The sequence below is a fragment of the Pezoporus flaviventris genome, unplaced genomic scaffold (genome assembly GCF_033815535.1).
Source record: "Pezoporus flaviventris isolate CSIRO_AGI_PZ_B2104156 unplaced genomic scaffold, CSIRO_AGI_Pfla_v1 ptg000037l, whole genome shotgun sequence".
NCBI classification, from domain to species: domain Eukaryota; kingdom Metazoa; phylum Chordata; class Aves; order Psittaciformes; family Psittacidae; genus Pezoporus; species Pezoporus flaviventris.
Genome location: NW_026892585.1, coordinates 17,808,182 through 17,834,157, shown reverse-complemented (window position 1 = coordinate 17,834,157; position 25,976 = coordinate 17,808,182). Strand labels below are relative to the sequence as shown.

The 25,976-nt window shown below is 40.3% G+C and overlaps 1 protein-coding gene across 3 annotated transcripts in view; it reads right to left on the bottom strand.

The window, feature by feature from the left end:
• The window catches only part of GALNT15 (polypeptide N-acetylgalactosaminyltransferase 15), a 115,771-nt gene that overhangs the window by 81,914 nt on the left and 7,881 nt on the right, over window positions 1-25,976 (bottom strand). For 2 of the 3 annotated variants that reach the window (XM_061464875.1, XM_061464876.1), the window contains 7 exons: window positions 18,912-19,079; window positions 18,162-18,279; window positions 17,189-17,383; window positions 13,407-13,538; window positions 12,805-12,906; window positions 11,825-11,965; window positions 8,265-10,894 (listed from right to left, as the gene is read on the bottom strand). In XM_061464875.1, coding sequence (XP_061320859.1) covers window positions 10,748-10,894; window positions 11,825-11,965; window positions 12,805-12,906; window positions 13,407-13,538; window positions 17,189-17,383; window positions 18,162-18,279; window positions 18,912-19,079 — 1,003 coding nt within the window. In that variant the 3' untranslated portion in view covers window positions 8,265-10,747. Of the gene's footprint in view, window positions 1-8,264; window positions 10,895-11,824; window positions 11,966-12,804; window positions 12,907-13,406; window positions 13,539-17,188; window positions 17,384-18,161; window positions 18,280-18,911; window positions 19,080-25,976 lie in introns of those variants that run through there. The other variant, XR_009745396.1, reaches the window with a different exon arrangement.

Genomic DNA, 25,976 nt, shown 5'->3' with positions numbered 1-25,976 from the left:
ATCGTAAGGTAGGGATGTGGTTTTGCTGTAGAAGCAAGGTGAGCAGCAGAGGGCTGATGCCTAAGCCCTTCCTATAGGGTTTGCTCTGTATGTACACTGAGAGCACATGGTGGTGGGGCAGCCTGGGAGTGTGCTGGTTCATGGCCCACCTCCTCCTGTTTCTGAGAGAAAGGGCTTTCTCCCCACCCCAGCTCTTTGGTCAGGCATTAATCTGAGAACTTGTTTCTTGCTCAGTAAACCTAGCAAGTAACCTAGTGGTTAGTGCTGCATGGGACGATGTATGGAAGATATGCTCTGAAGAAGTTAACATAGTCCCTACAAAACACTCTGATCCTTGCAAATGCTTTTTGTTGTTTTTTTTTCCCTTGATAGTTTTTTCAAGTCTGGGATTTTTATAACTGAAGAATTCAAATAAATCAGCAACCGGAGAAAATGCCAAACAACCGCAGTCAGGCTTTCTTAGCATTTGAAAGTAACAGACCCCTTTCTCAAGATCTTATGCCTAACAGGATCTGATTGCGCTTTCTCAGCCAGAGAATTTCTGTCAGTACCTCTGCCAAATGCACGGTCTCATGGAGGGAGGGTTTGATAGCGATCCAGGTTAAGGCAGCCTCTTCATTCAGAGACAGTGACTGCCAGCCCCACACAGGCTGCAGCGGGGCCACCCAAATGTCGAGTTTCCACTGAGGAAGGCCAAATTCCCCATACTCTTTTTATTTTTGCAACCCTAACAGGGCCGTGTCCTTGGTTTCTTTCCATGCCAAATAAAGAGTCTGCACATTTTGTCTAGTTCAATTTTGTACCATTGAGGCGTTTATACCAGGAGCACCTGCAGAAATAGAGGTCTGAAGAGAGAGATGCATTTCTGACAGGTTAAATCAACCCGAGCAGTGAGAAATTATTGTGCTAGATCTGTAAACACATTTTCAGGTTGCCTTGCAAGGGCAGCCTGTGAAGATTAAATTGGCTGGGGATGCTCTGAGCCCTAGGCACAGAGTACCCGGGGAGACGTGGCTAATATAAAATGCTCCAAGCTAGATCCTGCCATCCAGCACAGCCGTGTAAATCTGGAGTAACTCGGGCTGCTTTGGGCATGCTACTTAAGATCCACTTCACCCAACAGAAGGGCAGAATTTAAATGAATTACCCATGAGCAGAGAATAAAGACCGTGTTCAGTAAATAATAGATTTCTGGAGTTCCTGCCCTTCATGACTCTCTCTCATAAATATTTCAGACTCTGTCTGGTTGCTGCTTCACTGTGTCAGCCAAAGATCAGGCTGGGCAAGTGCATTTTGGTGTCATTCACATCAGAGGCTCAGGGTGAGGCAGAACCACAGACAAAACCCTGATTTCTTAAGAGCATGATGCAGTCCTCACCAGAGCGGTATCTGAAGTACCAAGGGCACGTTCTGTAACTGCTCTTGGTTATTCTCTCACTGAACTGAAAAATAGGAGAAAGGGGAAGCAATTTTAAATCAATAGAACTCAGTTTGGTACAAAAGTGTCAGCTGAAGCATGTCAGTATTTATGAGATTATTAATTTCATTCTGAAGAAGTCACAGTATTTCTCACCCTGCCCAATCCCTCCACGCAGGCTGGTGCTTGGCACCAATCCGTGAGTAGGTTTTGTTCATCCAAAACTTAATTTTTCAGGGGACTTTACTCGGGGAGTAATGAGTCTGATTTCTCTTTTTGTGCATACGTGCTGGATTCTTTCTGTTCACTTACTTTGTTCAGCAGCAATACAATCTCTTATTAAAACACCCTCCAGAGACTTGATAAGACTCAACCTCTATCACCGTAACTTGCTTCATAACCTGAACGCATCCCTACTGTGTTACACCCACTCTCGATGCTCCTAGCCAGTTGTCCAATGCTAACTGAGAAGCAAAATGCCTCAGTGAGATTTGAAGAGCTACATCCATGCCTGGAGACACAATGACTGTTAGAAAATAGCATTTTTAGAAAATCTGAAACCACTCACTTTGAATATTCTGCTTTCTCAATGAGTTGACTCTTGTATTTTAAACCTGTCCGATGGGTTTTATCAATGTGAAATACTGTTTACTTTTGCTCATTCTTGCACTATCCAGACCTTTACCATGCAGATGCTTTCCAGTATTTTCCCTGATATTTAGCATATTGTAATTGATTGCTCATGACTGCCATGAAATGACAATGCCAAGACTGTCCATAGTTCACAATATAGATGGTTTGCTGGTGGAAATTCCACCATTTTTTTCATGATAGCCAGTCCAGCAGAAAGCTCAGTGAGATGAGCCTCTCAAATAGGGCAGGGAGGAGACGTCAAGAATAGATTTGTGTGTATTTGTGACATGCCCAGCCAGGAAAAGAGAAGTATTGGTCTCAGTAGATCAAATGACCACCTGTACATTCTCACAGTCTGAGAAATAACCTCTGTCCTGCCACTTATGCTGTTAGTTGCTCTCCTGTGTTTTCCATTAGGATTGTCATTCTGTTGCCAAAAAGAAGGAAAAAGGATCCATCTCTCCTGCGTTCTTGCTGGCTGAACAAGCCATTGTCCACATCAAGGTTTTTTTTTTTAATTTGACTATTTATTTTGCAGGTGTGCTTTAAACATTTTTAATAATATAATTGCACTGATGAGACCTATAAAGGAGCATGTATAAATTGCTCTTGCCCTTTTTACAGCCTAATATTCTCCTTGGTTCAGAGGGGGAAATCGGTGGCCTGGCAGAACCAGATCCACACAGGGTGTGGGGGGGTTAATGGTACCGGCACTGCTGCAATGATCTGCCTAAGGGCTGCAGATAAAAAACAACCATTTTTTGTTGTAAAGGATCAGAATGAGGGTTATCTGGAGGGACAGAGTTTCATGGTCTGCAGTACATTTCCAATGTTCCAATGTTCATCATGCCAAGAGTCTATTGAGAAACAGAAAATTAGGGGTTAAACCTTCATCTGCAGAGTCACCTTGAAACCCCATAATGTAAGATCAGTGATTGAGGATAGCTGTTTGCTAAAAAGATTACTGACGGGCATAAAACAGTAGCTGTAAGTATATTTTGTCTTAGATATTTTCCTGGCAGACTAAAGTCTTTCACTGAGTTATGCAGTAGCAGCCCTGGATTTGGATAGCTTGTGCTCAGAATAATAGTAGGGTGTTTTTTGGGGTGCCAGAGGGGAGAAAAGGTAGCGCTTTTTTAAGTCAGTGCACTGTAATTTTCTTTGGTTAGCACAAAAGCATTCTGCACTCCACAAATGGAGAGGCCCGTTTCAGTTTCTTCTTCTGCAGTATTCTGTACAAGAGGGAAGAAGATGAGATAACTCTTCCTGGATAATATCCAAGATGTTAATTAAAGAAATGGCACTTCTACATTCACTCGTTACTGGCTGGAGTTCATGGCCATACTGGTATTTCATGTCTTGCTTTCAGGTTAAGATCTTTTCAAGATGATCTTTTCTAGAAACCCTTTCTTGTTCTGCCACTAGAGGTCCTAATGATAATAAGAAAAGGAGGCGCAAAAAGCAATAAGGAAATACCTATGTATTTGGCACTGGAGAATTCTTGCAAGGTGGACCTGAGTATCAGGTCACTGAAACCCCCCATTAGTTAGCTGACAGCATGGGTTAGTGCTAGGCACACTGGAGGAACAGCATCTGCCTGTTGGACCCAAAAGATTAGCTTTGTCTCTGTTCCAGAGTGATTTTCATGCGTTCCTGCCGTGCCCTAGAGGAGTGGGAGGTACGCTTTGCTTACACTTGGGCGATACACAGCTAATTTGTCATGCCACCCAAGTTAGAACAGGGAGGGATGAGCTGTGGATGATGGCTTTGAGGTTGCTTGGATCTACCTGACAAGCGAAATGCGAGGGTCAACCAAGAGTTTATCAAATGCCATGGTACTGAACAGCAGGGCAGCTGCTGAAGCAGCTTTGAGGACTTGCTTCTGGCTCCTTAATCCTCAGTCTCCTGCTTTGTCCTTTCCCAGCCAGAGCTTGCTCTTGTAGGTAGGGAGAGATGAAAAATCACCCCAGGTGCCAAGGAGAGCAAAGAGAAAGCAAATGGCCTGAATGCGTGAAAGTTTAGAGAAAAGCGTTCCCTGCCAGGCATGCCATTAGCAGCCAGTACTTGCAACATAATCCTGGGGCTGCTGTTATTGTTTTAGCCCTGTTGCCTTGCTGTACAGTGCTTCAGTGCTGTAAAAAGAAATGGGTGGACACACCTGGGAACTGAAATTAAATCCAGCTTTTCCCATTTGCCACTTTTTTCTATTATTTCCCTCTGTTAAAATTTGAATGTTGATTTTTCGCATTCTGCTGAGTCTGCAGTCTTTGACAGCATATAATTGTTCTAAACGTGTTCACTAAAGAATAATAAAATCCATTGGCAAAGAAAATTCCAGCAAAACAATTTCTTATCAAAATCTGCCAGCTTGCTGAAAGCAATGCATCAGGTATCCCAGAGGAAAACATTCCTTCTTACAATGGGATGACAAGGAAGCGGAGCCCATCACCTTGCCATGGGCAGCCTGGCCTGGGGACCTCTCTCATCATGACTCTAATGAGCATCCCAGCTCTGTTTCAGAAAATAAAGGAAACACTTGGTCTTGTTCCATACTGAAACCAAACTGAACTCAGTAACCCTGGAAATTCTGCAAAATGGAATTACCACTTTCTGCCAAGCTTGAGCATCATGTTACAGTGCCTAACGTTGAATGAAAACTTAGAAAATACTGTATTTTTCTGAAACGATGGGCATTTTCTTGTAATTAGCAAATTGTGGCTCTTTGTACTTATTCTGCTTATCAAGTTACTTCACAGTGTCAAGACCTGTTTTGTTCCAGCCGTCCCTCGCATCACTGATTTAAGAGTTGTTCTTGGCACTAGGAAACCTTAGGGGTGCTGTCCCGGGCTGCACGCAGGAGGTTGTTCCAACAGCAGGAACTGGAGCTGAAACTGTTCATTGTTTATGTAAAACTAAATGTTATTTCCTTAGCGCCAGCACCAGGCTCTGTTCCTGAGGCTGTATGTGCACATATCTGCACAGGCACCGCAGCCTGAGCACGGTGTGTTGCACTAGGAAATTAATGTTTCCTTTGCTTCTGCAAATAAAGGCATCCACGGCACACTGCCCTGAAGAAGCAGCTCTTGCCAGCACTGGGGAGCTGATGGTGATCCATCAGCTGAACAACATAAACTCAGGAAGCATTTGTGCCTCAGTCACACTGAGGGTCTTCCAGGCTATATCCTTTGTTGACTGATTTGTAAGTAACAGCAGCTCTTGGCAGCCCAGGTGATGTTTTTGATGGGTATGACGCATACACCAATTAGATAAGATGACAAAAAGCCAGTGTTTTAGATAGAAAATTTGGCCAATGAGAACTGCAAGGCTTCTTTTTAGTTGGTGTGATGAGTTTTATGTCTGCCCACTTGAAATACTGTGATTATCAAACTGTCTCTTTGTTCACTGCTTGGCTTTTGACTTCTAAGCAGGCAAAGCAGGCAGTGTATACTATAAAATGTAAAGAAAAAGAAGATGCTGCTAATGCACTGAACTGTCTTCTCTATAGGACTGTTTGGCATTAAACATTTTAGTTTGGCTACAGCTTTTGACCCCTTTTCATTCCTTCAATCCCAAACCCTATGTATAAATGGTGATTGACAGAATACTCTGTGTTTGAAGCAGCCTCACAATGGCTTGTACTCAAGATATAAATATCTGATGTTCCAAGTCTTGAGAGATGAACTCCTGATGTATTGAAGTACCAGCTGATTTTCTTTCATATCTGCAATTAAATTCTTCATATAAATGTCACATTACATGATGAGAAAGAGACTGTAAAACCCCCAGTTTTCACCTAGTAGCATATTAAGGTCAGAAGTTGAGAAAAAAATCCTGTGAAAAACATGACACTGAAGGAAGTAATCCTTTAAAGGTTGTTTATGCCTATGACAATATAAATTACATTATTAGATTATTTTTTATCAGTGTGTAAGACTGAGAGACTAATAAATACATGGCAAAGAAGAGAGATTTGTGGTAGGAATCTTAACTAATCACTAATAACTAATATATTAAATATTTTTAAATATATTATGTATGCATATTTTTAAAAATGGATCATTTTCACCATTTTCTCAATTTGCAACACAAAATTACTGTTAGTGTAAATACATATCATAGTATTGCCAAAGGGCATGGACTTTAGCAAAGGTCATTGTGTAGCTACTTAGAAACTGAATGTTGTATTCAGCCTTTAGGCTGCTCTGCATGTACCTTGGGTTCAAGCAAAAAAGAAGAACCTTGCTAACAATCCTGACATCTATATCTGTTCTGTATGGTAGAAATTCTGCTGTAACTTTCTAGCCTATTCATCAGAAATTTGTCATTAATAACAGCGTTAACATCTTCAAAATATTACAGACTTTTCTGAAAATTCACGTTCTTACTGTGATGGGATGAGGTTACGCAGTCACACAGCATCCTCACAGTGGGGTCTCTCAGTCTGTGAACAAAGATGCTATCTTAGGAAGAGTGCTGCTGGATGTAAGCTTATCTGAGGAAACTGCAGATGGTAGCAAGGAAGTCTGGTTTTGGCTGTCTTCTCTATGCCTGAACCCAAGCCAGATCTGGGGGGAACTGAAAGAGGTGGGCACTGGGATTGGGCTCCTGGAAGCGATTTTAGCCTGGGTGCCCTCTGGGTGATGTTCCTTCCACCTAACTCCCATTTAAAGGCTACATATGCCATCTAAATTAATCATTAAGACTCCCTCTGATCAGTAGAGAAAGTGAGCACTTCTAGATAGTGACTGACCCATCTTCTTTAAATACATTACCTTTGGAAGAGGTCTCTGCTAACTAGTAGAAGCAGCCTAAACAATTCACTTAGTTGTTGCTGTTCTTCAGGGGGTTGCAGTTAACAGAGATGAATCCTGTCCATATTTAATGCATAATAATCTCCAAGTGGGATAGCTGTTTTGCTAAAAAAAAACTAACCCACCATTTGCAGCTAGAAAGACATCAACCCCACTGTGCCTGTTACCCCAAGTCATGGAGCCAGACTGTTTTTCTAGTACATCCTCCCCAGCCACCTGGTGAAGAAGCAGCTGTAAGCTGTCTCAATGGTGTGCCAGGGATTGTGCTTTCCAGAGATTCCACTTCTGTAGTCCCTATTCAGACCTTTTCACTGAAACTTGATAGGAATTTTGACACAGGACTATAAAGACAAACCCCCTCCAAGAAGCGAGTGGAGACAGGATCCTCCTGTACATTCCTGTAAGGCCATTATGTGATGGCTAAATGAAGGTATTGCCACTGGAGGCTTTCCAACAGGGTTCTTTTGCAGCTATTATGGAGCATAAGGAAAAAGAACCATCGACCAATCATATCACAATGGACAGAAATACAACATTTCATTGTGCACTGGTATACTTTATTCAGGGCAGAAGTGTGCAGTTTGCATAGCTGAAAAACATAAGCCAAGTTACCAGTATTTGCAAGACACTCCTTTTTCACATTTCACAGTCACTCTTCCAATACATTTGTAATTTGAATCAAATTGCTGGAGATCAAATGAGATACAAAGGCGGAATTTGAAAGCTCTCACTCACGTCACCTTCCAACTGTTATGAAAATCTAGGCTGTTACTGTCCTTGTTCTGGTTGCCTCAGCATAACCCCATTCCTTCCTGGGGAAATCTGTAATAGAAGCTATTGCATTTTAGGAAGCAGACAGTATTACAGCTGCATCAGCGTCTCTAAGGGAGGACCTGGAGGCACTGACAGATACCCTGAACATTTCTGTGCTACAGGATTTATCCTAACAGTTGCTTTAACCTTCCCCCTGTTCAAACTTCAGGTTAATACATGGAACAAATGCTGCTATTCTGTTTCCCTGCACTAGTGATGACACCTCACCTAACAGGACAAGCCCCAGACTTTGCCAATACTGATTGAATCGACTAGGTTTACGTTTAAAAGTAAGTTGAAGATTACTTCAGGCTTTTATGTTCTTCCATTTCCAGTGATCTGGAAGACGAATAAACCAGGCTATTTAGTAAGCGCTGTCAACTGAAAGGTGACCTGTTCTTGAATCTGGCCTTTTATCTCAGCTTCATGGGTGGGTTTGGCTCAAAGCACTACTTATGCCTAGGCTGACAAATTCAAAGGAAAAGGTGGAGTTATGCTATAAGATGTTTACTTGTGTTATGCTGGAATTCCTTTGCTCTTGCCCAAGGCTGTACTTTGGAGGCCTTCAGAGATAAAATTGTTCCTTCATGCTTGCCTGAAATATTGTTTTCTTATGTTTTCCTCTTGTCAATGGGAATTAGAAATTAAATGTTGTCCCTGACCAAATACAGAGCTAAAAGTAATTGTGTGTTTTGTGATGCTCGAAGTGTTGCTGTCTGCTAGTTTTGAGTGAAAGATGGGCAAAAATGAGGAAAACACACCAGCACCCTTAGCAGGGATGCTTTGTTGAGCCCCTTGTACAACCTGTGTGAGGAGAAGAGTCTAGTTGATGGATCTAACCACAGGGGCAAAAGTGTAAATGACCACAAATTGGTTGGTACAACCAACCAACCAACCATTTAAAAGGCATACAGGAAGGAAACTAGGAAATATAGGGGATAGATGTTTTTCCTTTGGATTTTTTTTTTTTTTTGGTTGGTTTTGTTTTGGGTTGTTTTTTTTTTAATATTTATATTAGGGGAAGTGTGCTCCATGGTATGGCCCACAGTCTATGTCCCCTGGCTGTCCCCATATGGAAACCAACTAGACCACAGACCCTTCTGGCCTGTACTCTGGAATTCAGTTCCCTTGGAAACTGAACACATACTTACACTGTTACTAAAAGCAACGAGTATAAAACCAAGTATTTTTTAAATGGTACCAAACCATATCTTTTCATTTTATTGTTGGAAGAGGTATAATGTAACGTACTTTTCTATTGTACATATATCTACAGCAAACCTTACTTTCTAGGTTCTGATCATTGTGTTAAAAAGCAGTACAGGATGTCCATGTCTCTTCAGTTTAATTCCAAATATTTCCTCTCAAAACAAAAAATGTTTTCATTCTTCTTTGTGATAAATCCCACTTGTTATCAGTGATCATATTTCTATACACATTTTTTAACATTAAGCTAAATGCTGAAGTGTAGAATCCAAAATAGAATAAATAATACATAATTTAAAAATCTGACATAATTTAAAACAAAGGAATCACATGTCAATAAAACAGCATTTATGCCATTTTAGAAGTTCTCTTTTCTTACCCTCAGTATGGGCAATGATCAGGGGTCACTTGGGGTTCTGAAGAAGTTGCTACCATCCTTTCAGCTGAAAGTTGAAGCATTGTCAAGAATATCACAGGAAACTTTAAATGACACAGCAGCAAATGGTACTAGATCCTGATGCTATCAAAGAGTAAGTGGTAATTAGGAAGATTGGAGCAATGCCTGAACATGGTGTATAATCTGTGGCACTCAAAGCAGAGACCCCACTGGGAAATGTTTTGGACAACACAACACAAAATGCTGTTCGTGTCTTCTGTCGTAATCAGTTTTATATGCCTGAAACCAATTTATTACTATTTAACAAGAGCAGGTGGCTGGAAGGCTCTGAGCATATTCTGCTGTTCTTCCTTTCTCTAACATTCAAACAATGGGCTTTACATTAAAAAAAATATAAAATAATCTGTCTCTTGGGGAAAAAAAGGTCTCAAAACCAAATTAAGCTTTGTTAATGATGCCATTACCCTTTACAGTGTGAGAGACCTAACTCATGCTGCAAGTGGAAGTAGGCACCAGTATTTTCTTCTTAGGTAGCCACTATTGAAACAGGCTCTTTCCCTTCATTTGATGTTTTCAGCCAGCACTTCTGTCACTGTAGCTTTATAAGAGCAAATGGGTGCCACTGATGCTTTCCATTTCAAAATAAGCAGGAAAGTTCTTACCCTTATTTCTAATCTAGCTCAATCATCTTCCATAGTCCACAAAAAGTTTCCTGAAGAGTTGTTCTTAAATTGCATGAAAACAAAACAAAAAAAATGTTAACATTTTAGTCTCATTCTCCCATCCAAATCAGACTGTGGACAAAGGATTTAAGGAAGGGTGTGCCAAACACTGAGGACTGTTGGTATTCCGAATCAATTACAGCAGTTAGTGCCTAATTAAGTGCTAATTTTTGTTCTATGCAGTCTCATAGAGGGTAGAAATTTGGCTCAGGCGACTTGGAACACAAAATTTGAGCTATTAGATGTGAAAACATCTACTACTTTTGTGCATAGAAAATCTACTTTGTTTTATGTGAGTCGAGTGCTCTGTAAAACAAGGCTAAACTCTTATCCTGGTTTGGCTGGCTTCCTCCTACAGTTTCAGAAGTTTCACAAACATTTGTTTTCCTGTATCCTCACAAGTTACAGAATATGCTGAAGACAAGTTCACTGGCAGCCAATTTTCCATGTTTCCTTCAAAGGAAAACTCAACTGTCTTCTGCAATAGCAGAGTTGAGAATCCCTTGATGCTCACAGTATCTTTATTCCCCGCTTCACAGAATAAATAGAATTTTTAGCTAGAGCTGAATAGGCAAGGAACTGATGGCAATTATTTGAGCCAGGCTTTCAAAGGAGAGACCTTCATAACTTCCTTGCATGCAACAGCAAACACAAAACATTGTTCTTGTCCATGCAGGAAATGTATCTTAAATCCCAAACAGAAGTAATGTTAGATTCTGGAGGCTTGACCTCCACAGAGACCTGTCAGTCATCTCTGGCGCAGCATATGGGAACGTTCAAATTGCCACACCTGATAGGCATTCTTGTTACATGCAGACAAAACCAAGTCCTTCTCATCTTCACTCTTTGCTGCTTCTATGCATTTGCCAGAAAGGACGTGGACAATCATTCCATTCTACAAGATGGGAGAAGGGAAAAAAAGAACACATCAAAAAGAAGGGTTTTCCAGTAAAAGCTAAGCCATGTTTCTGAAACTTTTTACATACAATAGATCATCAGTAATGACTGGGTATTCAAATTTTTGAAGTATTGCTCTAAACATAATGGCTGGGTTTAGCTTTTAGCCCAGGGCATGGTGAGTATTCATAATTCCTTTCAAAGCTGACAGGATTGGTAGGTACAGAACTCAATACATCTCTTTCCACCACTGTTTGTTTCCTGTGGGTACAGGTTGTCATCAACATCAACTACAGACCTACAGACCACAGACTTTCAGAAGGACCCATGCTTGCCTTCCTTAGGAATCAAAACAAATTACAGCAGGAACTGTACCAGAGGATTGCAGCATCCCTAGAACTACAGTCACTACTATTTTCCAAGGCTGTCCTAAAGCATGACTTTTTTCAGTCTTGTAGAGGAGCTCCTGCACAGCCAAGTGAAGTCCACTGAATAAATACCAAATTCCTCTAAATAGGAAGTTTGCCCATCTCTTACAATGCAGGAGATTTAATGTTCCCCTACTACCAAAGGGCTCTCATTTGGCTCGGTTCAGGATTCACAGAGCCTTCCTCTGCCAAAAAGAAGTGGGCAAGATTTGCCCCGCTGATTCTGATTCTATTCCTATAAAGCCAGTAAGACAAACAGTTAAAACAAGGACATATGAATTTAGATAGGATTCCTGTAATTTGTTTTTTAAACCAAATTTATTTCACATAGACAGTGTAGAGGGGCAAGAGGCATCCTAAATTTCCTGGCTATAAATGGTACACAGGTGAAACTTCCCCTTCAAATACCTCATCCTTTCCCCACCCAAGAATCTTGCCAATCACCCAGTGATCCCACTGTCACCATCAGCTGCCTTCCCCTCACAGCAGTCACTACTGACCTCCTGGACATCCCAGTGCTGGTGACTGTTGTCTGTCTCCTTTGTACAGTTTTGAGGGATAACCTTCCCATGTCTGACATCTAAGCAAAACAGTGGAGCAGAACCGAGCCGGATTTCCTTCATGCTGTTATATTCAAAGTGCTGGAAAAGGGAGGGTTTGTTTGAACAATGATGGAAGGACAACCCAATTCAGTTTTAAATGCTAATTCCAAAAATAATTTCCTGTACATGCTTGCTAAGATGCAACCCAAACATGAGTGATGGTGACCCAGCAGCCTTGACCTTGCAAAGTAATCCCCTCAGCTAGCTAATTCTGGTGTAATTATTTACCTAAGGTAAGGCTTTGTGGAATGCAATTATGGATAAAGTAAACCCATCGTATAATAAAATCTTCCAGTTTAATAAATATTTGAACAGATGGGTGTTTCTGCCAGCGTCTGCACACGCTGTAGTTAGAAATGTGCCTGCAGCTCATCCTGAGCTCTATGTAAGCAACAGAACTTGCTTGGGACTTGGAGTAAATATCTGCAGTCAGTCTGTATTGGTTTGGTTTCTCTTGGTGACAGTCTGATGCCAATCTGGGAGCTTACATGAATTGCTCTCCTGTCTTTTGACTGCAGTTTAAGCATTAAACTAGGCACTAATGAAGAAACCCATCCCCATTATTCTGATATTGTTACATTTTACTCCCAGACTTTCTGTTCTCTGGACACCACCAAACATACTAGCAAGTAGGCACTTAATGATGTCTGCTGGAGCAAAGCATGGATATCTGGCCTCAGTGACACATGGAACATTGCCGTGTTTCAAATGACACTCAGATGCAGAAAAATGGGTGTCATTGCCTTAGCACATGTCTAATTTTGAACACATCAGTGTTTCCACTAATGCCAACCCAGTCATTTTTATGTTGGAGTTACTGTTTTCTGGATGGTTCCCTAAATCTGATGCAGTGCCTATAAACTTAAAATACACAGTACCTGGGTTATACTGTCACTGCAAGGGAATAGTTCGATAGAGCCTTCTTCAATGGCTCTTCCAGGTCTGTAATCTGCACAGAAGCCAACACCAGTATTGTAAAGCTGTAAGTAAAGGTTTATACTGAAATAAGGCACAATCTGATACAAACAAAATATCCTTCAGCTAACTTTTTCGGTGATTGTATCCATTTATGATATATGGTTTTGCTCATAATTCGGGCTTTTTTTCTTTTCTCTCAAACTAGATCTTGCATATTGATCTTGAAAAATGATCTGATATAAAAAGGCCATCTGCATGAGGCAACACAATTCTTTTCCTTTACTAATGGGACCTAAGGAAACTAAGGTTAGGATCCTCTGAGCTGTAGACAATCTGGGTTCAGCTCCTGGCTGGCTTTCAATGTTTATGTGACCATTTGTTGTTCGTCTCCACTGTTCTCTTCTTTCTCCTCCTATCCTTCTTGCATTGTTTGTTTGGACAAATGTTTCAAAGCAGGAACAGCCTCTTACATTATGCTGAGTACTTAGTACATGGAAGCAATACTGTGGTCTTTGAGCAATGTAAACCCACTCCTCATTCTTTATAGTGTATTTTCTCTTACCTTGCCAGAGAATCCTGGTGTGTCTTCAGGTTGGGAGAGCTCAGGGTACACATTTGATACAAACCACTGGAAATTTCTACAGCCCAGTCTCTTTTGCAGCTGAAGGCGCTCGCTGCAGTCTGGCTTCTCTGCCTTTACGGAGAAGGCATAGGGACAACAAGGTTACTGGTATATTTGTGTTAGATATGTTAGAAGTGAAAATGACTACTTAGGAATTATTTCTACCATCTCTTCTATCCTGCATGTTATAGAAACTGATATATATCTATTATTAGTACACAGAGGAGGAGGACCAGCTATAGCCTTCCTCCAACTTTGTACTAAAACAGCATTTAGTCTGGCATTATGATGGAAGCAAATGTTTCAGAAGTAGCATACACTGTGAAAATAAATATTTCCTCTAAAAATTATTATTATACTTCAAGATAACTTGGTCACTTTTTAAATTAAAAAGTCAGGACCAAGCTTGATATTTGTTAAACTGAAATCAGTGGAATTGCATTAGATTGTCATTCAGTACAGAATTTGCCCCATCAATTAAAATTCAATTTCCTGGCTTTTAACAGCCCAAATTACCCAGTTATTGTCAGTCCTCCACGGTAGGAGGATGTTAAGTGATGAGAGAGTTTAACCCAAAATATAATCTATCCCATTATTATCTGATAGTTACTAAATCTTGTAAGTGAATGTGTTCTGTGGCTATAAAGGCATAAAACTTTCTCTATGATTTATGTGTTTTCTTGAATTATATGCACACAAAATCAGCTCTTGCCCTTCCTGGTAGCAATTCTGTTCTGAAGAAAGACAAGTGCCTTCAGCCCTTGGTGAAGCTATGAGCGTCTGCACTGCAAAGGACTGACAGTTGGAATATTTGAGGGTATTTAGCACTGAAGATGGCTAACATTTCTGAAAACCTCTAGGCAGGTAAGTGTCAACCCTTCAGTTTCAGAACTACATGAAACACTTCTCTAAATCTCTCAGTGCTCAAATACTAAAATACTTTACCACCCTGGATTCTCTCTGCTCTTTCTCGCCAGCTGTAGACCTCCCCCTTCACATTTCTACTTTTAAAAAATGGAGGTTTGGATTCCAGGAAACTGGACTGATTCCTACATCAGAAATTAAAATTCGTAATATAAGCAAAGAACTGCCTGTAAATAACTTTTCCTCAGACCGGCTATCTCTCTGCATCCATAAGAAAGAGAAAAGGACTTTGTTTTCCATGCCTGGAAAACACTGACAAATGAAGGGCCTTTGATATCAAGGGAGAGGTATCAGTTTCTGAAGGCAGGGAGTGATTGAAGAGATCAGTCATGCCATGCGGCACTGTTTGCCAGCCGCAGTAAGCTGCATCAGCAAAGCTTGAGAGTTGCAATAGGTTAGAGAACCTCACAGTTTAGATACAGTCTTAAATTCAATAAGCATAACAACAAGGTTCAGCAATTTAGCACCACACAAACCTGCTTCCAAGAGGTTTTCTTGGAAAAGAGAAATAAAGAAGTAAAATGGTCCCCTAAAATGAGGTGTTTCTCATGAGACTGCTTTGGCTGAAGAAGGTGATGGCAGGAAATCTCATTTTGTCATACTAGTTACATTCTGCAGCTGATGCTGAATAAGTGGTGTAAATAATGTAAAGAAAATAATTATCAGTGTAAACCAATCTGAAAGGAAACTATTCTTGTAAATGAAATCTATCAACCACCACACAAGAAAAGGAGAAAAAGAGACAGTGGCTGAAATAGTAGAGAGCTGGGAAGCGCCTTATTCATCTGCATTAACACTCATGCCACAGGAATCCTGTGCAAGATGTGATTCAGACCGTAAACCGAGAAGACTTACAAAGCAAGCTAAACGGGGCCACTGGTTATTTTCTGCAGTGGGCTCTCGGAGATTTTTGTATTGGCCAATAGGTGGCTCCTCTCACCCTCTCAGAGCAATAAATCCCCGCAGGGCCCATTGCAGCTGAGCGTCAATAATGTCATTGCTTCCTTGTGTCTTTTGAGTAACATCTCGCTGCACTGACATACTGAAAATATTGGCTGTGAAAGAAAGGAACAGAGAAAAGGGCCTTTTATGTTATGGCATGCTGAGCACAGAGATCATAAAATTGATCGTTTGAATGAGCATTTTACTTAGAAGTATTAAGAGTATACTGGCTAGAATGAACTCTCAGGCAAAAGGTCATGACGCTTACAGCTAGTCAACTGCGGCATTGGTGGCTGTAGTTTTTAGTACAGAAAATTGCTTCTGAGTTGACAAGAAAGGCCTTCAGGAAATTATTAAATGATTTAAGGGCCTAACTGCCCATCTTAAAAGACTTGGCCTAGTGTTCTCCTTCCAGTTACATGGCTGTAACACTTGCAAGTCAATTAATGGGTGCCTGGCCAGTGGAGTTCAAATAAAGAGGGAGAAGCTTTTAAAAAATGTGAAAATAGAATGAAAAGGGAAACATGATGGGCTCAGACTCTAGGATTACCATAGCAGGCTGACTCAGGCAGCCTGAGATGCAGGTCCACTGGTGGAGCGTGAGGAGTTCAGACTAGGCTGACACACAGCTCTTTTCTTCTCCCTACTCTCATGCAGCTCCTGCTGAATTGGCTTTCTTAGGTGATAGCCAATACTGCAATACCTGAGGTGTGCAGGGTTGAAATGCAGGAGTAAAACTGAATGGGACACTTTGCAAATCACCTAGCCATGCTTTGACTTAATGTTTCAGTGGATCTTTTTTGCCTTAGAAGCATGGCATTGCTAAATGAATAGGAAGATGAATGACATGTTTTCATTCAAAACTGCCCACAGTTTGTCCACTGGCTTGTAGGGCAGGATATCATTATAAGAAAAGGTACTGGAGCCAGAGAATTCCAGACAGCTGCAGCAACATTAAGAACATTATCAACAACTTACCATTAACAACATTAACCACAGCTGCATGATTCTTAAACAAACATTCACTGGTTTGTAATGCATGGGATATACAGTCCCTTGACTGACCCTAATTTGCAATGAATTATACAGTGGCTTAAAATCAAGTATGGTCATTCTGCAGTTGGTGGGTGTGCAGATGATTCAAGTGTGGCTGCATGCCAGAGCTACACCACACACCTGGTTGTAAGCCTGTCTTGGTTTACAGGCTGCCAGGAATCCAGATCCCTGGAGGTCAGACTGCTGTCTGAGTGATGCTTCTAATGAAAAAGTAACATGTAAATAAAGGCTATGTTGAGATCAGACCTTCTCAGTTACAGGCAGTTGCTTCTGGATGCCTGCAAGTTCAGGGGGAAAAAAAATCACCTTTTTTTGGCACTAGACCACTCAGATGAGTTCTCTTTCAGTAGGAGAGACGCCAGTTTGCCACATACCCGTGAATATTACTGAATATCCTCATGAATCACATGAGGAAGACCTTCAGTTACAACAAATTAATCTCCTAGGAGGGCCCTTTGAGCACACACTGCCACTAGCTTCCACTTCAGGTGCACTGAAACCCTCTACATCCTATCAGTGGAAAAATAAATCAGAGCTTGTTGGGCAAGCTGAAGGAGTCATTCAGAGGAGTCATACTCTAAAGAGATTTGATAACTTCAGCATACAACTCCTAGGCACAAGTTTCTTTCCTTCTTGATCTGAAAGCTACTTCCACTGAAAGGTTTCATACAAACTGTCCCCAGCACCATGCACATTGAATGTTTGACTGCACACAGACACCCCCACGCATATTCCACCCCCTTTACCTACCTCAACACACACTCATTCCCTCAGAAATAAACCACTGCAGATGTCTTTACCTTGCTGATTAAGAAAGCCACTGTGTCGTGCTTGTAGAAGTTCTCTTTAAAAGGGCCCAGCCAGGTCTCTGCTATTCGGATTTTGTTCCTCACAATGGCATCTTCATAGGAGAAAGCATGGGGAAAGTGATTTCGATAGACATGCCCAACTCGGGAGCATGGAATAATTTCTACAGAGCCACCACAGAGCCAGGTCTGAAACACAGATGAAAACACGAAAAGAGTTTGCCTTATGTAGGTTACCTATATCTAAACAGGAGAAGCTCCCTTACTATAGACTCTGCCTCAGGAAATGCTAATCTGCACATGGCTGGAAACAGCAAGAACATTATTACGTGCTTCTTCATACATTGTTTCCCACAAATACAGAGAAGATACTGGGCAATCAGACATTTGATTTGACTGAGTATGGCTATTTATAGGTTTTTTTATGTTTTTCTGTGCACGAACAGTGCAGTGTAGTGAAGACACCAGGGACACACCTTCTTTTGTCTGGGACATTAAAGACTCTACACCCTTTGTGTCTGCAGTTTTCATTGCTTTTTAATATCAGTTCCTCTTTGTATCCTGAAAAAAAACAATGCAAACAATTTAATATAAACAATTTGGTATTTAAACTACAGGTTGGCAAAGAAATAAATCTACTCTCCCTTTGGTGCATGTTAAATGCCAAAAAAGACCAGGCAGCTTTGAGAAGGTGCTGAAACCAGTGACTCAGTCCTCAGGAAGATAGTGATAGCCAATGAAACTTCCTTCTCCTGACATAATGTTCCTAACGCAGCAGCTGCATGTTCTGATATAGTCCTGACAGACCGTGGAGCATGGGGATAGATTTCTGCAAGGAAAGTCTTAGTCCCATACCCCAAGATGTTCTGCACGTAACTGCTTTCATAAATTGCTGCTTGACTTTTCATTCAGGTTCCTTAAAAGCCCAATACTTACCACAACTTGGTGTTTTAATTAAGGTTCTTACCCTTATAGATAGCTCCAGATTTTCTGCTCCCCACGTGGTCATGTCAGAGTCATAAGCTCCAATGTTTTGGAAGTAGTGTCGATCCATGGCCACCACTGCACCAGCTACCACAGGACTCCTGTGTAGAAAAGCTTGGAGGTGAATGCTTTGAGTTTTGGCTAGGGAATTACGTAAAGGGTGAAAATCCCACCATTTGCATAGTGATAGTATTACATCACTTGAATCTAGAATGAACTGATTACCTAACCAAAAGAAAAAACAACTGGAACCTAATTCTAGGATTTGTTTGGGGAAGGGAGCCAAGAGCTGACTTATCAAATAAGGCTCATAACACTGAGAAATGTTACATACATGTACATCCAAAACAAGAGATAAATAGATCATGACTAGATGATCTTAAGGTGCTTTCCAACCCTAACTATTCTATGATTCTATGAAGACATCTGTTTTAACTCTGTATGACCCGTCTTTTGCTTTCCCTACAAACCTCCACACCTTGTCTGGTAAGGTTGTGTACTAGTTTTATGTGCTAAATATATTTGCCATGTTGAAAGTATGACTGTAATCTAGTTAGAATGATTACTAAGGGCCAGACAAAGTCAGTGTAAACCAAAAGCCTATCCCTTCAAAAAAACATAAGCTGAGCATATGCAAGTAACCATGTCTCTCTCCTGTTAGCTGGAAGATGAGCCAAATTGTACAGTTTTGCTGCTGAGCTGAGCATAGACATATTGGCTGATGGACTGTTACCTGATAGGGCTGATGGAAGACTGTCGTACCTTCTCTTCACGCTCTGGCACTGGTTCCCAATGAAAATTTAGTTTCCAATCAAAAACACCTCGATGCAGGCTCACTGAGTGATAGTACTGAAAAGTCTTCCAGTCTATGACATCTATGACGGGGGAGATGACACTGTTTCTGAAAAAGACAGTAGCCTTGATTTCCAAAGCCAAAGCAAAAATGAAGTTCAAAACTCTATTAATAAACAGTAGTTCTCCTCTTTGACACTGTCAAACACAAACACTCCTCTAAACGTTGAGTGCCCTTACTTTCCCAGCTGATAGTAGTTAAGGTGCTCAGTGCATGGGAATACTGAGGCTGCAGTGAGGAAGCTAAAGATCAATAATTTATTGATAACCTACACTTGCGTTGTCATGTAAACCTATTCAGGATTTTGCGATGAGTTAGCCGTCAGAATTCTTATAAAGATATTTCACACAGAGGCCCCAATCTCTTATGTTACAGGCTTTGCATGGATGCAAAGTGTAAAGCAAAAGGTAATTTTGACCTCACTTTGCAATCCTTTGATTTTCCTGTAGATACTCAACACACTTCATGAGTTTATTGCTTTTGGTCACTTACCCTTAATTTGTTCTGCTGGTTGTTTTGAAAAAAACATTTATCACTGAGTTAATAAATCAGTTTCTGTTCAGATTTTATCACAAGCTTAAAATGCTCCTGCAAATGTACTGTCACAGTGTGGAATCTAATTTTAAGAGCTAGAACAAAGCCATTGCACTGTAAGCAGCGTGATTCCAATTTGTGTTCTAGAGTAAGAGAATCCATATAGGAAATCATTCTGGAGTAGCTCTTGCCCTAGAAAATAACTTCCTGTTAAAACTGAGGGAGAGAAATTGAATTATCAATTTTGGGACCAAAAGTAGGAGGTTTTATCTTCTCTTTTTAAGATTTATAAGTTGGTCGTTTATAAGAGCACTCTTGAGAGAAATATGCTTAAAACGTAATATTATCTGTAAAGAAAGGACATCTCGGGAGTCTCCAGTGCGCTTTGCCCTTTTTACTTTTCTGAGGCAGAGACCAGCCAGCCGAGGAAGATGGTAGCTCCAGGTCATGTTAATGTAATCTTGACATATCTTCTCTGCCTTTACAATCAGTACAATAATGTTTTTTCAGTATCAGGATGTGGGGAAACTCCAAACTTTGCTTTATCACAGTTACCATTTCCTGTAGAGTATTTTAAAAGCCCAAGGATAAACACAGGCTACTGTTAGTGAATTGTATGAAGATGAACAGTGCAGAGGATAGCATTAAAATGACTCAGTTATTCCTTTGTTTCCTAATAAGAACAGACTGTGATGAACTAACAGCAGAAAGATTTAAAATAAAGAAGTGATTATATTTCTCCGTTCAGGTGTAAATCCAGCCTTTGTAATATGCAATAATAGGCACTCTTAGAAACAAGCACTGGGTTTATAAATAGATAAGACAATTTCATGGTCACCTGCAATATTTGTAGGCATGCACATTAAGGCAGTTATTTGCAGTCATTCGCCTGCAGGACTCAAGAAGAAATGGAAAGAAATGATAGTAAAACCAATAAAGCTTACATACTCCCCTGATTCTCTTCATGATACCTGTGTGACATAGTTTGTAATCAGGACAGGAGCAACCACCTCCAACTCAAGGCAGCAGGAGCCTTCCTACTGCAAGCTGTGTTTAACCTTTACTCACTAACAGCATGAAAAGAAAACTGCTTCTAGAAGTTACTTAAAAGACAGTGTCCTCATAGACTAGCACAAGCAGATGCTTTTTTCTTTAATATGCTGGGGAAAATCCACCTCACAAATTAAATGGATTTTGTATGACTAACCTTCAAAAAAATGAAAAGTCATTGTAATTTCTGCAGCCTGCTGCAATCTCCTGGGTATGAGTATCTGACAACTGTGCTGTTAGGAGTGTAGTTGCCATTGTGTACTTCCCACCTCAGTCTGATGCTACTTGCTGAAATGCATGTTATCTATTGCTACTTGTTTATCCAACTCATCCAGACAGGACTGAAGAAGTAATAACCCCAGGGTACTTTATTTTACCATTTTGGAGCGAAGAAGGAAATATCAGGAGGGCGTATATGAGTGGAAGCCAATGGAGGTATTGTAGACTAAACCATTCAAAAAACCTTGACCATGAAGACTAGACCACATGTGCATATCTGAGATAGATAGTTCAGGAAGAGACAATGTGGATACTTGGTTATGCTCAAACATATTCTGGATCAGATGATCCAGACATTTCCCATTATCCTACATTTTCATAGAATTTTAGCCATTTGAAACCTGTTCTTTTTGCATCTACCTTAAATTTCTTGCCGCTATAAAACTCAAAACGCCAATGCTTCTAGTATCAGTGCAATTGCTCATAAGAATATGCACCACAGCAGTAGTTCTTATTGCAACAATAGTTTATTTTTAATGCACACTTTTGTTTTGCTTGTTATTGGGTATTAATTCTTCGACGCCACTCAAGAAAAATATCTGCAGTGATGCAATGGATTGTGATGGCTTGGAGACCAAGCAATTATCCAAACTATCTGCAAATTATGACACAGAAAATTACAGTGCTTAAAACAGCTGAAAATAGCACACTGGATAGGTCACATTCTAACCTGGTGTGTAATGTTAGGTCTTCACCTGGTATAAACTGGTGTAGCTCTGCTGAAACCAAAAGAAACACACCTTCTTAAAACTTTAAATGTTAGGAGTGTCTTTCTGACCTGAAATAGAGGAATCTGGTAACTTTATCTTGTGTGAACGCTGGTCAATGTCCAATTTTAATTTTAATCAAGCAGTGCATTACCTGTCTTTTGGTATTAATGATTTTTTCTTTTTAATAACATATCTGTTTTCTGCATATTCAGTGATAGTTTGATGTTTGAGTCTAAAGGCAAATCTGCAGCAGAAGCAATTGAAAGCTGGAAAATGTTCTTAGCTATTCTGTTTCGTTTTAACTGGGTAACTGGCAGACGGTCAGCAGCTTCTCGGCACTTTGAAATGAAACACACACTGGCAAACTACTGCTAATTTTACTCTGTGGAATCCAAGGAAAGGGAAAAACAGGAAATTCAAACACAACTATCAGTAAGGCTTTGAACCATTTGACTCATTTGTGCATATTTCAAATACTTGGAACACACATGAACTACAAAAGGTCACAATTCCATGAAGAAGAGCAACCCAAACAAGAACAATTTCCTGGTTTGGGATTTCTCAACCAAATACAACTGCAAACGAAAATTCTTCCCATGACCCTTTGCATTCACCATGAACATTATGTTCTTTTCTATTTTTAGAAGTAACATGAGGAGAGGAAGATTTAATTAACACATCTGTTTTGAAGTTTTAGATACACTAGTTTTTGGAAGTGCTTTTCATTGATTTGTGCTTTCTTTTGCTGGGAAAGGAACAGATTTTAATATGTTTGAAACCCCCTTTAAACAAGGAGAAACAACAAAAAAAACCCAAACCCAAACATGAAAGTTACATATTTTGCTCAACCAGTTTCAGAGTGGTTTACTCAAATATTGCCCTACAGACCAGCTCCAGACTAACACAAGGCATATGAACAGTCTCTCTGAATTGACGGACCACTTATGTGCTAACCACTAAACATATATTTCAGATCTTTGCTAGGTAGACTGCTAAGGAATGCTTTATTTAAAAAAAAATAAATAAATCTTTTAAACCTGTCTTTTTTGTTAAAATATTCAAATCTGTATGTGGGGTATCAAAATCTGTAGGAACAACCAATAGCTTTTCACACTGGACAGTCAGGGCACTGTGCCATAGATCATGCTAAATCCTCATTGCGCCTACTTTTGGCAGTAATATTTGTCTTTGGCTTTAGATTCTTGTCTTCAGATTCTTTACCTCAACTTCTTTAAAACAGGTCACCTACTGATCCTGATCAACTGTGAAAGACTGTAAAGAGATAGCATATCTTCACCTAATGTACCATGTAAATGCAGAACATTAATTTACTGAGTTTGAAGTGAGTGTTATTGGCAAATGGAGGACGTAAAAGGAACAGGCAAAAGGAGCTGTCCCAGTGTCAGGCTGCTATATGTGAAGTATATGGAAAGTTTTCATAACAAGGAGAATAGCAAGGAACTGCATGCTCAGATGCTGGGGTTCCGCGGGCTCTGGATGGATAAGATCATGCTTCCCTGAGTCTGAGAAAAAGTAGAAAACAGATGGCTTATGTATTCAGTAATTCAAAAAGCTGGGGTATAGGCCACTGAGAAGTGGAGGATCAGATGAAAAGAGATGAAGGACCTGTTAAACTGTAGTGCAAAATATTTCCCTTCTCTCTGGTGTATTACCATAAAACTAGAAGCACACACAAATTTTCTGGACAGCGGGACTCTTGCATCTACAAGCAGAGGCTCCAATTCACTCCTGAATGGGAGCAAACATTGGGAGTGGGTGAGTGGATGGGAGTGGAATGGGAGCATCCAGTGGGAGTGGATGAGATACCTTTCCACTGCTGTGTTAATTTCTTACTGTTTAACAGCATTTCCATTAAAGATTAGTGACCTAGAATCACAGTCCTAAGTTGAGGCCTTTGAATTTTAGAAATTAGATAGGCTTCTCTGAATAATATCACATACTGCTGTTTTCAAATGTAATATTTGAACTGTGGTATGGGCAGTGCACCAACACAGGGGAAATCAGCCCTTGCAACAAGGAGCAAGGAGAAAGGGGAAAGATCCTAAGGGCAAACTACCCCTTTGCAAGCCACTCCTCTGCCACAGTTATGGTGCCTATGGCTTTTTAAGAGGTGGAATTCCTTGTCAAGAATATAATCAAGGCTCATTTTGCTTTACGAATTATTCTCAGGAACCGCACTTAGGATCTATTTTTTAAAAAGTCATCCTGCTTCGGCATGATGGTCACAGGCTTTATGTTGAAGAAAGAATCTTTTCAAGGCTTCATGGTACAGTTCATTCTATGCCCTCTACGCCTTTCACTGCCTTTGGACCGAATACAATCTAGCAGCTGTCTCCTGCAGTCTCCTGGAAAAGGCAAGCGCCTTGAAAGATGACTGTAATAATGGCACAGCTGCATTACTATGCACTATGCTACTCACCTGAAATTAGCCTGGAACACAAACAGTTGTCAAATGAAATGATCTATGGGGCATTTCATCGAATTTTCTAATGTTGTCCAGGTATGTACGGTATTCACCCTTGAACAATCGAAATGTCACGGGACACTATGCAAACCATAGAACCATTCTCCAGGCAATATACTAAGCTGATGCACAGCTTTCCAGTCAATTCGTTAGGTATGCTTCACAGAACTAGTCCCAGTGAAGGTGCCCATAAATGCATGAGTAATGATTTTGGAAAGAATACTTTTCTGAAAATAATTTTGTTTGCATTAGTGAATAAAGCCATCATGTAGGGAGGTGAAATGTCAAATATCTGTCCAATATTTACACACCTGTTAAAGTGGTATAATTTTTGTCATGTTTGTCCTGTCTGTAATTACCACAGTCTACTAAGAACTGCAGGGATTTCTGCATTTGTGTGTTTAGCTCACAGTGAGGTCTCAGTTTGGGTAAGGATCTCGCAGCATTGCTATAAGACAGGTCACAGTAACAGTGGCAGATCTGATCAGAAGTCTAGAAAATTAGACTTAATCACAATTTTCAAAGTTAAAATCTCCCTCCAGCTCGGTTAAGCTGCTGCAAAGGTCTGAGCTTTGGAAAGGCTGCTTTTTGCCTTGCCAGCAAGCAACTCACCCACTCTGGGTGATTGTTTTCCCATCCTGTCTCTTCAGCAAAAGTGCATGAGTAGGAGCTTGACTGGTACATTAAGAAGAGGAAATACGAATATTTCTCCAGTCACTATGAACTTTTTTTCACTGCACTTACCTCATTTGGGTAGTCTCAGGGAGTATACATGATTCAATTTAACAGCTCCTCAACTGCTAAATGAGGCCAGGTTGACTATGCTAATGCTTTACATTTCCATAGTGATCTCCATGCAAGCATTACAAGCAATTTAAGAAAAGTCATGAATTAACTTCCTTATCAGGTCAGTGTTATTATCACCATTCTTCAGCTGGGGAAAGAGGGACAGGGAAGGAAAGTGATTCCCAGGTGCTCCAGAGCATGTCTTCCCTGTGCACAGGAGAATGGGACAGGTTCTCTACACTAGCAGCGACAAAGCCTCCAGGCTCAGACACAGTGACTGGTACAGCATACAGAAAGGGATGGCTTAGTCCATTCTATTAACCAAACGCTCTATTAGCTTTGCTCCATTAATCCTATTAGCCATTAGTTAACTCAGTGTTAAATTCTGCCCTCCTGGAAGAATGAATGAGCATATAGGCCCTTACAGAGGAAGAGAATCCCTTTCTCACAAAATCTCAGAGCAATAGTAGGCTTGGTGGCTTTGCATTCCCTTAAAAGGGGTAATTTTTGACAGTGAATCACCACACGTGTGGTGAGGTCCTAACTTTCTGTAACTATCTTAATTTCAGCAATACAACATTGAATAAGGACAGTTTTGCATGAACATCAACAATAGACTATAGCTCACGACAGAAGAACCATGTAGCATAGTAGTAATAAACCATCTAATAAGTCAGCAGACAAAAAAAAGATCTGCTTTTCCAAGGAGGACCTTTTAAAAAGAATATCCCTGACATCCTAGGGCAGCATTACGCCTGCTTTCAGTATTGGTACTGTTTTTATCTGAATGATGTTATAATTTCTAAAAAAATCATATTAATTCTCTTATAAGCAAACATAATCAGCCATAAAAGCAGCTTGTTCCAGTGCCTAGGAAGAGCCTTTGAAGGTCTTTAGTATAACTATTTAACAGTCTGGTAAGAGTTTTAAAGGTTGAGGTTTTTTAATTTTACTCTCTCTAGCAATTCATTTTTTCCCAAATGGAAAAATGGGTAATGATAGAGATGTTAATGTGTAATATTTTTCTCCCAGAAAAGTCCATTTAATAAAGGTTTTACTCCTATGTAATTCTTGAAATATTTGCAGTGATTTAATCTCTTG